The sequence below is a fragment of the Heterodontus francisci genome, chromosome 19 (genome assembly GCF_036365525.1).
Source record: "Heterodontus francisci isolate sHetFra1 chromosome 19, sHetFra1.hap1, whole genome shotgun sequence".
Taxonomy (NCBI): Eukaryota; Metazoa; Chordata; class Chondrichthyes; order Heterodontiformes; family Heterodontidae; genus Heterodontus; species Heterodontus francisci.
The window spans coordinates 64801815-64815618 of record NC_090389.1 but is presented as its reverse complement, the minus strand read 5'-3'; the positions used below and the strand labels follow the sequence as shown (position 1 = coordinate 64815618).

General features: G+C 39.8%; 1 protein-coding gene across 6 annotated transcripts in view; it reads right to left on the bottom strand.

Moving 5' to 3' along the window:
- iqsec1b (IQ motif and Sec7 domain ArfGEF 1b) overlaps positions 1-13804 on the bottom strand; it is a 708606-nt gene that overhangs the window by 95292 nt on the left and 599510 nt on the right. For all 6 annotated transcript variants that reach the window (XM_068051803.1, XM_068051799.1, XM_068051805.1 and 3 more), the window contains 2 exons: positions 13264-13425; positions 7077-7199 (listed from right to left, as the gene is read on the bottom strand). In XM_068051803.1, coding sequence (XP_067907904.1) covers positions 7077-7199; positions 13264-13425 — 285 coding nt within the window. The remainder of the gene's footprint in view (positions 1-7076; positions 7200-13263; positions 13426-13804) is intronic.

Sequence of the window (13804 nt, the reverse complement as noted above, 5' to 3'; positions counted from 1 at the left end):
TGCTTTTAGTTGAACACAACCAATTTTCAACAAAACAGATCTCACCGAGAAATATCACACCCTGGAAACATCATTAAGGCCATAGACACATTTGTTCAGTTTCCATAGTTTTCCTTCTGCATCTGCTGCCTCTTTGGGTGGTTCTAGAAACACTTCTCTCTGAAAAGTATCACCCTGTAGAAATGTGGCTTTTATGTCAATGGATCTACACTCCCCTGAATATGTGGCCAAAAGAGCTAAAAAGATTTAAGATAACTTTTCCAGCTGTAGGAGAGTCCACTCTAACATCGATAACACCCAGTCGCTCTTCAAAGCCCCTCACAACCCACCTCGCTTTAGCCTTAAGTTCCATCGGGAAGGACTCTTTCAATACAAATCCATCTATGTGACAAGGTTGGCTGTCCCCTACCTGGTACCTCAGAATAAACTCTAATCTATCTCCAACTCTTTAATTCCTTATGTTTTGCTTCTCTTAATAGCTGATCCTCAAATTTATTGACAGCCACTAAAACATCATGGTCATGAGAACTTCTAGTTCTATTCCGAGACTGCGCTCTCGCCTTCGTTTCATTGTGGAATCTGCTCAAACTATGGCCTCTATTAACACTTTGATGTCTTTCGGGACAACTGCTAGATCATCTCGCTCGCACATTATCGGAGGCTCTTTCTCCAGTATGTGATCACTTCCTTACGCAAGAGTCACTTCCAGACCTACTATTAGAACTTGCACTGTGCTTTCTTACCCTCCACTCTTTCACCCCATTCTGCCAGTCCATGGACTTTTCTTCTTGGCCATCATCTTGAACATTTAACCAAAATTTAAACTTGCCTGCAGATTTCCCTGCACATCCCATAATTGTTGCATCACAGCATCTATGAGATGCCTCTGGAACATATGTTACCCGAGTACCTACTTGGGCAATTGTCCTTTGGATGCAATAGCTCTTTCTTGAGCATCATGATCCCTCATATTACTATCCAATCCTTGATCTATCTCATTCTGTTTCTCAGGACCTTCATCACAAAACACAAGTATTTGAGGTACAAGGTGCATCGTTTTCCTCTATCAACTGCTCAGATTCTGAGATTCCGTAATCAACCCCAATCAATCATGAGGTCTTCCGTGCTTGATGACTACTGTCTTACCACCATACCAGGGCCCTTCCATTCCCTATACCCCTCTCTTTTGTAATGTACCAAATCTCCTGAATTAAATTCCGTCTCAGATGGCCTTATACAATGCCTCAGAGCTCTCCGAATTTTCTGAGACCTCAGCCTTGATGAAAGTCTGTCTCCCTACATATAAAGCATTCAAATGTGCAGAAAAAAATGGAACTAATTGTAGTACCTTCTAGAGCAAGAGGCCTGTCGCACAGTACAAAAGGCAATTTGGGATTCCACCCATAGATCAAATGATGGGGACTATATCCTCCAACGATCTGAAATGAATTCTTCGCATGAACTGCCCATGCCAGGGCAGTTGTCAGCTGACCAGCCAAACTGCAAGTTAAGATTTTATGCAGCATTTCATCAACCACTGTGTGATTCCTTTCACAGAGTCCATTGTTGAAAGGACCTTCAACTGCAGTATTCATAACCTTAATGTTCATGTTTTCATACATCTCTGAACTTGTCACTGGCAAATTCCCCCTCCATTATGTCAGAAACTTAGCTGGTGCCCCAAGTCCAGTCCCTATCCATTTCTCCATAATTTTGTCTATAATCACCCTTTTGTCCTTGCAATTTATTATTGTAGAAAGACAATCCAGTTGCTAGGTCTATAAAGTGCAGAATGAAAATATTCTTGTCTTTGTCCTACACCTTTAAATCCATGCAACTATCTCGTTAAAGTCACGTGCCAATGGAAGTCTGACAATAGGACATGATGGTATTGTTATGACCCTGTGCTTTTTTTTTTCGTGAAGAATGCGGTGTGCTTTTAAGGCTGGAAAGAGAGCAGTACTGCTATAAGGCAGCAGGCTCCAGAGGGGGGTGGGGAGGGCGGTGTTAGTAGATGGCACAATTTGGCTGAGTCTTTAATTTGGAAAGATTAAAATGATATGTTAGGCGATCTGTGGAGAGACAGAATTGAATTAACAGTACGTTTCTCCCAGCAATCAGAATTGTATATTTTGATTGGGGGCTTTGACTGGAGCGGTTGGTCGTAACAGTATCCTCCAATACATTTTACAGATTTCACAGTAGTTGCTAATCTCTTCTATTATCCTCGTAAACTCTTCATCAATCACACTTGCATCCTTTAGCGGGGTTTTTAATCTCTGACAAGATGAACAAATTGCCTGTGTAACTTTAAGACCATTTGCTTTTTATCTCTGATTGTTAACACCTGATGCCATTAATAGTTCTCTAACACTCTGACTAGAAACATCAGGTTTTGTTAAGGGTAAACAATAATACCGTGACTGGGTAAACTGCAAATTCACTGACTTTCCAAAAACAATCGCCTTATCACGCTCCATATTAAGTTTAATTTGTGCCTTTTTCATTGAAGGCTTACTCAACAGTAAAGGTATCTCATTAGAGACTATATCAGTGCTGATAAAGTAGCTTACTCCAGCTTTTTAACGTGGAATTACAACTCTCTTCAGTGACTTCAATGTGTTGTCATCACAAAATATAAAGCTGGCAGTACTTTTATACTCTTCAATCTTGTGTCGATCCTCACTACTAAGTGAATCCAGATAACTTTGTAACCCATCAGTTCCGCATACTGTTGACATACAAGCACTATCCAATACAGCCCAGCTGAATGAATCCACAACTAACACATTCATCACAGGACTAAAACTCCTTGTGACTTGTACAATTCGTTCAGATTCATCAGTATCTTCCCCTTCTGCCTCAGAATTCTCTGCGTTGAGTTATTTCGACGACTCTGCCCCTCTGCTTAGGGCAGTTCATTGCATAATGATACTTTGAGTCACATCTGAAACACCAATAACTGTTCTTTGGGCATTCCTAGGATCCATTTGCCTATGATTGCTTTTCCAATTCTGTCTTCCACTGGTCATATGATCTAGACTCAGAACATCTGAGGGTAATCGTGCCCTGACAATTTACACGTGCTTTCTGCTTATTTTCCACAATAACCCGTGAGATTTTAGTCTTTTATGTAAAAGAATTTTCCTAGTTTCCAACCTTCAGCTTTAGGGAACCATCATCTGCTACCATGTTAAACTCCAGAAAGCTTGTTATAAAAGGATAATGCTAGAGCCCATCAGTTTCACATTTATTGTACAGAATAAAAGGATTACAAACATGTAGTTCCTCACTCAAACCCTCCCCCAGTTTCAATAAGTGTCTGCTTATAAGTGCTCAAGAAAGACCCCAATTAAGACCCTCCACCTGCATATAATCAAACAATTGATCAGATTAACAAAAACCATTAAGTGTACTTACAATTGGCATTGGTTTTAATTTTCCAAAACACCCTAGATTCGGGGAAGGTTCCATTAGATTGGAAAATAGCCAATGTAACTCCTTTATTCAAAAAGGGAGGGAGACAGAAAGCAGGAAACTAGAGGCCAGTTAGCTTAACATCGGTCATAGGGAAAACGTTAGAAGCTATTATTAAAGATAATATAGATTATAATATAGATAATAAAGATTAAAGCAGGGCACTTACAAAAAATTCAAGATAATCAGGCAGAGTCAACATGGTCAACTGTTAGAGAAATCTCCAAGCCTGTTTGTGAAGACGACACTGAGACTAGGATGCTTTGGTGGAGATTGTTTTTTATTATTCATTCATGCGATGTGGGCGTCGCTGGCTAGGCCAGCATCTATTATCCATCCTTAATTGCCCTTGAAAAGGCAGTGGTGAGCTGCCTTCTTGAACCGCTGCAGTCCATGTGAGGTAGGGACACCCACTGTATTGTTTATTGCTGGTCACAAAGCTTACTTCTGCTCTCCAAACAACACCGACAGCCAGTGCTGGCTGGCTCTTTATATATACACACACTTGAATACAATTAACTAATTAACACCCAACACCTGTTCACCCTATTATCTTGAACTACCAGGTATTTATCATCCATTAACAGAACTTCAGACCCTAACAGTAACATGTACTGTGGATAAAGGGGAACCGGTTGACGTGCTATACTTTGATTTCCAGATGGCATTTGATAGGGTGCCGCATCAAAGGTTACTGCGGACAATAAAAGCTCATGGTGTTAGGGGTAACATTTTGGCATGGATAGAAGACTGGCTGGCTAACAGGAAACAGAGAGTAGGCATAAATGGGTAATTTTCAGATTGGCAAGATATAACGAGTGGTGTGCCACAGGGATCGGCGCTGGGGCCTCAACTGTTTACAATTTATATAAAAGACTTGGATGAATGGACCGAAGGTATGGTCGCTCAATTTGCTGATGACACAAAGATAAGTAGGAAAGTAAGATGTAAAGAGGACATAAGGAGGCTACAAAGGGATATCGACAGGTTAAGTGAGTGGGCAAAGATCTGGAAAATGGAGTATAATGTGGGAAAATGTGAAATTGTCTATTTTGGCAGGAAGAATAAAAAAGCATATTATCTAAATGCTGAGAGATTGCAGAGTGCTCAGATGCAGAGGGATCTGGGTGTCCTAGTGCATGAATCACAAAGGATTAGTATGCAGGTACAAGAAGTAATTAGGAAAGCTAATAGAATGTTATCATTTATAACATTCTTTGGAACTCTTCCTCAAAAGGCAGTGAATGCGGAGTCTTTGAATATTTTGTAGGGCAAAGGTAGATAGATTCTTGATAATCAAAGGGGTGAAAGGTTATTGGGGTTAGGCAGGAATGTGGAGTTGAGGTTACAATATTAGCCATGATCTTATTGAATGATAGAGCAGGCTCGAGGAGCCAAGTGGCCTACGCCTGCTCCTAATTCGTATGCTGTAAAAACATGTTGTTACTCTGCATGATGTTTTACAATTTTTTAAATTTCCTTATGCTATTGCTTTTTATTTGAGAGATTTCAGGTCGAATATCTCAATGCTGTTCCCATGCATGCTGCTCCTCCCTATGTCAGACTTGTACAAAATATAGGACAAGTCGCATAATGTGCAAGATCACAGCCAATCAGAAAACCTTGCAACTGAACATACCTTTCCTAGAGTCAAAGATGTGAAGTCAAGAGCTGATCTCAAAAAAGTTGATTGGAATTTTCTTTCAACAGTGTTGAAGCTATTTGAAATCAATAGAACAGGCCTTATTCCACTCCTACCTACCTCATTGTCCTAAGGTAATGAAGCTCCTTGCCTCGATCATCTTTCCCCCTCCTAGCTGTTCCACATTTATATGATCTTAATCCCCAAGATCATCCTTCACATTTGAAATCCCATAGTATTCAGGTATCCAGCATATTGTAATATAGCAAAGAGGTAAATGTTAAGAATATATCTGTATTCTATGTTTTGGTTTGTTTTTCCAGTGCAGATCAAGATGAAGGCAAGAATCATAAATAAAAACACACTGATCCCTGTGTCAGCCTCTTTCATTGAGATATCCCCACTCCCTCTTGATAAGGGAAAGAAGCAATTTATGATTTTTGTTTCTTTGCATTAGTTGGGAAATTCCTATCCTGGAGTACACTTTCACTTTGAAAGGGTCGTTAACAACCCTAAGCTTAATCTTTATCAAACACTGGTTTGCCTCAACTGGAGTATTGTGTCCAATTCTGCACGCTGCACTTTAGGAAGGATGTGAAGGCATTAGAGATGGCACAGAAAAGATTTGAGATTGGCTCCAGGGATGGGGGGCTTCAGTTACAAAGATAGATTGGAGAACCTGGGGCTGTTCTCCTTAGCCAAGATCGGGTTGAGGGGAGATTTGATAGGTGTTCAAAATCATAAGGGGTCTGAACAAAGTAAACAGGGAGAAATTGTTCCTATTAGCAGAAGGGATGAGAACAAGGGGACACTATTTAAGTTGAATGGCAAAAGAACCAAATGTGACATGGAGAAACTTTTTCAAGCAGCATGTGAGTAGGATCTGGAATGCACTGCTTGAGAGTGTGGTGGAGGCAGATTCAATCGTGGCTTTCAAAAGGAATTGGATAATTATCTGAAGAGAAAGAATTTGCAGGGCTACGGGGAAATGGCAAGGGACTGGGACCAGCTGCGTTGCTCTTGCAGAGAGCTGGCACAGACATGACTGGCCAAATGGCTTCCTTCTGTGCTGTAACCATTCTATGATTTTAAGATTGAAATTGAGAAATGTAATGGTCACCTAGTCGGGGATGGGGTGCAGAAAAACAGAAGGAAGAGCTTGCCCAGGCAGAAAAGCAAGTAGGTAAGTTGGATTACCTAGGCAGAAGCTAGATGAGCAAGGGAATAGTCCAGGAATGGAGCAGGCTGGGAGAATTGGAAGTGGTTGTCAAGTGGCCATTAAATTCTAAGCTTCCAAAGAGAACATATCATACCCAATATAAATTCCAGCCAATGGTATGTATACAAAGTACAAAATCCAGACATGTTGAGCTATAAGATCATGTCTTTTGTGCTATTGTTATTGTAAAAGTTGAAGATTTTGATCAAATTAAATAGGGCTTTTAATAAAAGTTAGACATTTGCTGGGCTATTCACACACTGGATAAAACCTTAAATGATTCCTTGGATCATCACCGTAAACATCTATAAAAATATTGTATTGCAATTCAATTAAGAAGCAATTAAACCATCAGCTCAGAAGTTCATTTATTTACAGCCAGATATATGTATGAAGTTGAGAATATTTGTAACTAGAGCGTGGAAAGACTCATGGAATTTGCATGTGAATTGGTTTGATCATATTTCTTAATAATGTAAATGATTAATAATCAACTTCATTTTATTTGAAGTCAGAACCAGAATTTCAATAATAAATCTGACATTTGAATAGAATGAGCACCAACAATGTTGTTTTGCATTTGTATTGTGTAGCAATGTCCTGAAACAAGGTGCAACGCAACCTTAAACTCTGTTGCTGAGTTACTTAGTCACACAGGAATAAATTTGACTGTCTTTGCATGTGGAAAGTATGCAAGAATGATGTGTCAAAAATCATGCGCACCATGAATCACAATACCTGAAAGCCTCGATAAGACGTTCTACTTTCTGAGCTTCTCCTTGGACCCGAATATGTGCCTGGAACTTTCTGAGAGCTTCATCTAATTCCATTCCTGAAAAATCCATCTCATCAACAACACAGCTGAAATAAAACAAATATACATCAGTGATTACTTGGCATGATTTTAAAAATTAGAAAATATTCCAGCATTTAGACAGTTAAAAAGTACCTTTTTAAAGATGTATTTTTGTAAAATGCTTAGCTAATAGTCATAGTACAAATAATTTAGGAAAAAAGTTATATCCTGTATAACTATTTTGAAAAACTGCTGTTATTGCTCAGTGTTTATGCTGGTCATTCAAGTAGTTGGGGCCTAGGAATCTGCAATTCTGTGGCTACAGAAACTGCCTTTGAATTTTGCCCCCAACATATTTTTCTTCCCCGAAGAGTTTACACATCAAAACAAAGCCACCTAGATTTCATTCAATGGAATTTACTTCCTAAACCCTTATAACTCTTTCTTGGCATTCAAATCGCTCCTTAAAACACAAATTATTGACCAAGCTTTTGGTCGCCCTTCCCATATCCTTTGCCTCAAAGTCTGTTTTCCCCTCTCAGTTGTATAACACAGAATATTAGAATAGTCAGGTCTAGAACTAACAAAGATATGGATAAGGGCAAGTACAAGTTTTCATCTTACAAAAGAATTTTTGTGCACTTATACATTCGACCTGCTTAACATTTTGAGGAAGTGACATCCCGAGTAAACTGTGAAAAGCCTTTAGATATAGTAAATCTAGTCGAATAGAAAGCCTTTGATAAAGTTCCACAAAAAAGGCTGTTACATATATTTAAAGTGATGAAAATTCAATATAAAACCTTGAAATAATTGGCTAAAAGTAAAGAAACAGCAGGTTCTTGTTATAGGAGCAATGACGTTGCAGGAAATTAAGCATCGCATGTGGATTGATGGGAACAGGGAAGACTTGCAGCACAACGTCAAACTAGAAAATAACATTAATTCTAGAAATCTACTGAATGTGAAAAGCCAGGTGAATGCAAACAAACATTCCAGCAATGGGCTCAAGTATCAGATTAGAAAAATACTCATGAGAAATAAACAAAAATAAAGACTCCTGATGGAAAATTAATGATTTCCCACAATCCCGGTATGTGGTGCTATGTTGTCTTAAATCTCTTTTTGTTGCACTTATGATTATTTCATATTGCATCAACAAGCTGCATGACAGGGTTAAAGGAATTTGGTAAGAACGGGTCCTCAGTTGTGAAGATAGAGAGAAGTGGCCCAGCCATCTGTCCTGGGGTCCATACTGCCTCCAATTTATACCAACAATGAAGGTTCAGAATCACAATGTACCTTGGCCACATTTCCAAATGAACTCAATTTAGGCAGGGTGGGGGCAACAGACTCTGATGAGGCAGTCATGGACAAGCTTTTGTGTTTAAAAAAAAACAACTTACTTGCATAGTAATACATCTTACAGTATTTTGTTAGACTTGAATGCTAAATTTTGTCTCCTGTCATTTGACTTTAGTGACCTCATTCACCTTGACATTCAAATTGCAGGTCTAGGGCCTGCATAAAATTGAAGAAAAGTAATGTTAACCCAGGGATATAGCAAATGCTAAGAGCAGCTTGCTGCGAGAATTAGTTAACTGCTCCAGTATCCTGCTTCAGGCACAGTGACATGCACCAGAAAGGGAGTTTGGTCACATTTCACATCATAAGAAAATCTCCATCAATTTAGTATCCCTAGTGTTGCTGAAAACAGAGGCATTTTGTCTTGCACTCATCAGGACAATTGCCAAGAATAGCAATGTAAGGGAAAGCAACAAATTTATACTGTATGAGAAGAGGGTGCCGATTGGTTAGCAAGTGGACTCTGATTGGTAGAGGCGTTGTGATGGAGAATGCACCAGTTTATGGTGACTGACAGTTAACTGTCAAGCTTTGTTTGAAATTTAAACCAGGTAGCTTGACTCTGATTGGTCAAGGCATTGCTCTGAGGAATGAACCAGCGAATAGGCTGGTTGGGTACATGCTTACAAAACTCAAAACGCAGTGTCCAACATTAAATGTGATTCCACAATTGGACAACATTTGCTAAATAATCCTCAGTGTGCTAAGAATTATGCTGACAACTAATTTAAGACTGTCAGTCGGGCAAGCAGTGTGCAACATTTGCATGTACAGGAAGCTACATATATTAATACACAGAGCCCTGTTCTTTGCAGACAGAAAGAACATGTACATACATTGCACCTGTTTCAGCTAAATAAAATAAGTGACAGCCATTCGCTGGTTCATTCCTCAGGGCATTGCCTTGACCAGAGTCAAGTTGTGTGGTTTAAATTTCAAACAAAGCTTGGTAGTTAACTGTCAGTCACCATAAACAGGTGCATTCTCCATGGCAATGCCTCTACCAGAGTCCACTTGCCAACCATCAGCACTCTCTTCTCATACAGTAGAAATTTGTTGCTTTCCCTTACATTGGTATTCTAGCAGATTGTCCTGATGAGTGCAAAATGAAAAGCTTCGACAAAATGTCTCCGTTTTCAGCAATACTCAAGTTCTGTACTACCAAATGACTATTTAATTTAGTATCCATTTATGAGATATGACCAGTCATTTTAAATTTTACAGGCTTAGTTTCTCTGGGTTGAGGCTAGAATCCACATTCCTTATACTTGTCTGGAAACTGCCAATATGCAAGAATGATAAGTATTGCAATGCTTGTATATGAAAATAATTTGATTGCAAACTCATTAATATATACAACTCAATTAAGTAACTGAATACCTTTTTCTGCAAAGACCCACTGGAGTCAAAAGGATGCGTTGAAATGAGATAAGAAGTAAATATATGTCTAGTATTTATTTGGCTGACACTCCAAGGACCCAATCAATGGTAGCAGACCACATGTGTGAGAGATTCTACAGATGATTGACAGCTTTATTTAATTATGAAAAATACATATCTGCCTTTTTGCTTTGTATTGAGAGTTGGGAGGTATGTCACCTCCAAGCCTATTGTAATTCTTCAGTTCTTCTGGGCCTATTGAAATAATTATGCACACCAAGAGACTATTCAGGTTAATCCTAACAAACAAGTTGGTCTTATGGTCACTGGTCCAGTTTAGATTTAGAAGTGTTGTGTATTTATTATTTTTGTACCTGAGGAAGAAGTATAAGTTAGACGTTCTGTATCAAGGTGAAACATACCTATTATTGCTTCACTGTCATTGTTAATAAATCAGCGTAATAGTTTAAAGCCGGTTGTACGGCGTCCATTCTTCCACTATCAGAAGAGTATGGGGTTGCAAGGGGACCCATGTCAGTTTCAGTGACTAATTACACGAATATGAATTTCTCTTCAATTGCTGGGCAACTTCATATTACCAGGTGTATACAAAGTTATATTTCTGTTCAAATGGAGTGAGGATTCAATGTTGAGAGTATTCATTGGTGCTGACTAGGAAAGAATAATCTGTTAGTCTTAAAAATGAAACACATTTGTAATGTTTAGGATAATATTATACAGCTCTCACCAGCAGTGAGCTAAATCAATGTCCGAAGACAACTAAAAATGAGTATTTTAACAAAAGGAAGGCAACAGAAAGGTAGATGGTAACAAGCAGCATCTGAAATAAAGTGCATGGGATTGGGGGTAGTGTATTGCGATGGATAGAAAATTGGTTGACGGACAGGAAACAAAGAGTATGGATAAATGGATCTTTTTCCGAATGGCAGGCTGTGACTAGTGGGGTACTGCAGGGATCAGTGCTTGGACCCCAGCTATTCACAATATACATTAATGATTTAGATGAGGGAACTAAATATAATATCTCCAAATTTGCAGATGACACAAAACTGGGTGGGAGGGTGAGTTGTGAGGAGGATGCAGAGGCGCTTCAGGGTGATTTGGACAAGTTGAGTGAGTGGGCAAATGCATGGCAGATGCAGTATAATGTGGATAAATGTGAGGTTATCCACTTTGGTAGCAAAAACAGGAAGGCAGATTATCTGAATGGCTATAAACTGAGAGAGGGGAATATGCAGCGAGACCTGGGTGTTCTCGTACACCAGTCACTGAAGGTAAGCATGCAGGTGCAACAGGTGATAAAAAAGGCAAATGGTATGTTGACCTTCATAGCGAGAGGATTCGAGTACAGAAGCAGAGATGTCTTGCTGCAATTATACATGGTCTTGGTGAGGCCACACCTGGAATATTGTGTGCAGTTTTGGTCTCCTTATCTGAGGAAGGATGTTCTTGCTATAGAGGGAGTGCAGCGAAGGTTTACCAGACTGATTCCTGGGATGGCGGGACTGACATATGAGGAGAGATTGAGTCGAACATTCGCTGGAGTTCAGAAGAGTGAGGGGGGATCTCATAGAAACCTATAAAATTATATCAGGATTTGACAGGGTAGATGCAGGAAGGATGTTCCCGATGGTGGGGGAGTTCAGAACCGGGGTCATAGTCTAAGGATACGGCGTTAACCTTTCAGGACTGAGATGAGGAGAAATTTCTTCACCACAGAAAGCAGTTGACGCCAAAACATTGAATGTTTTCAAAAAGGAGTTAGATATAGCTCTTGGGTCGAAAGGGATCAAAGGGTATGGGGTGAAAGCCGGAACAGGCTATTGAGTTGGATGATCAGCCATGATCAGAATGAATGGCGGATTAGGCTCGAAGGGCCAAATGGCCTACTCCTGCTCCTATTTTCTACGTTTCTATGTAAAATACATTTTCAAGCTATGTTTGCAGCTGACAGGGAGTAAAAGCCTGGTTAATTGTTTCAAAGAACATTTGGAGTGGAGTAGAAACAGTAAAGCATCAATAAATTGCAGAATTGTCAAAACAAATCATTATATTGTTCTTCACAAATCAAGACTAGCCACATTCCAGACCCTGTCAATTTAGCTCAGGAATATAACATACAAGACAAATCCAATCTAGTCAATTGCAGCCCATCAACCTACTCTCAATTATCAGCAACATGATGGAAGGAGTTGTCAACAGTGCTTTCAAGCAGCACTTACTCAGCAATAACCTGCTCACTAATGTTCAGTTTGGGTTCCGCAAGGACCACTCAGCTTCAGATCTCATTACAAACTTAGTCCAAACATGAACAAATGAGTTGAATTCTAAAGGTGAGCTGAGAGTGACAGCCCTTGACACCAAGGCAGCATTCAACAGAGTATGCCACAAAAATGCTTGAGTAAAATTGAAGTCAATGGAAAGTGGTGGGTGGTGGAGAGCAGGTGGTACTCTCCAGTGGTTGGAGTCTTATCTGTATGAAGGAAGATGGTGTGGTGTGGAAGGCCAATAATGTCAGCCCCAGGACCTTGCTGTAGGAGTTTGTCAGGACACTGTCCTAAGCTCAATTATCTCAGCTACTTTATCAATGACATTCTCTCCAACACATATAAGCCCAAGCCTGGATGTTGTCACAGCCCTGTTACACGTGAGCATGGACTGCTTCATTATCAGAGTGATTTTTTGAATGAAGCTGAACACTGCAGCCAGCAAACAGGCACTCTATCCACCACCAGCATACTGTGGCTAATGTGTGCACTGCATACAGGATACATTGCAACAAGTCACCAAGGCTTCTTCAGTAGCACCTCCCAAATCTTTGGCATCCACCACTTAGGAGGATAAGGGCAACATGTGCATGGGAATACCATCAGCTTTAAATTACTCTCCAAGTCATACAGCATCCCAACTTAGACACAAAAGACTGCTGTTCCTTCATCATCACTGGGTCAAAATCCTAGAACCCTGCCTCACAACATGGTAGGAGCACATTCACCACAAGACTGCAGCAGTTTGAGAAGGCCCATCACCACCTTCAAAAGCAACTGGGGATGGGTAATAAAATGCTGGTCCAGGTTCACACTTCAATACGTAGTACTGAAGGAAAACTGCATCACTTGAGGTGTCAAATTTTGAATGAGATGTTAAACTGAGACCTGTCTGCTTGCTCAGGTGGATGTAATAAATTCCACAACACTGTTCAGAGGAGCAGGGAACTCTTCCAGTTAACAGTCAGCATTCCTTCCTCAACCATCAAAAGTAGATTATTTGGTTTTGAGGTTTACTGTCCAAGGTTGAGAAACATATAAAGCTGAGTAATTTCAAACTGGTGAAAGTCATAATTCTTTCCTGTGCAATACTTACTCAAGTACATCTCGGTTGAACTGCTTCTGTCGATTTCCTAAAAACTCGCCAATCATCTGCCTGCTAAGGCCTTTCCTCTGAAGGAGGAAGTGAGCGATACCAACAGGGGTATCAGGAACAAATCCACGCTCAATCAGATACTGCACGCCTTTCTCAGGTTTTCTACACAAAGAAAATGAAAATGAGTTAGTCATTTCCAGATATGCTGTGTACTGAAATATATATTTTGAAAAAACAAAATATTTATCATTTGACAATATGATTGCACATGCACATTTTGAGACCAGCATACAATATTGAAACACCAATACCTCCAAGTTCCCCTCTAATTCATACATCACTATTGCTGGGTCAAAATTTTGGGAATCTCTACCTAACACCATTGTGAAAGTACCACAAAAATAGGTGCAATAGTTAAAGGACAAGACCATATCATCTCAGTACAAGTAAGGATAGGCAAAAATAAAAATCAGCATCACTTTAATTTAGAATGTTGATCCCAATCTGGAAGCACATGATCTCGGAAAAGCTCATATGGCAG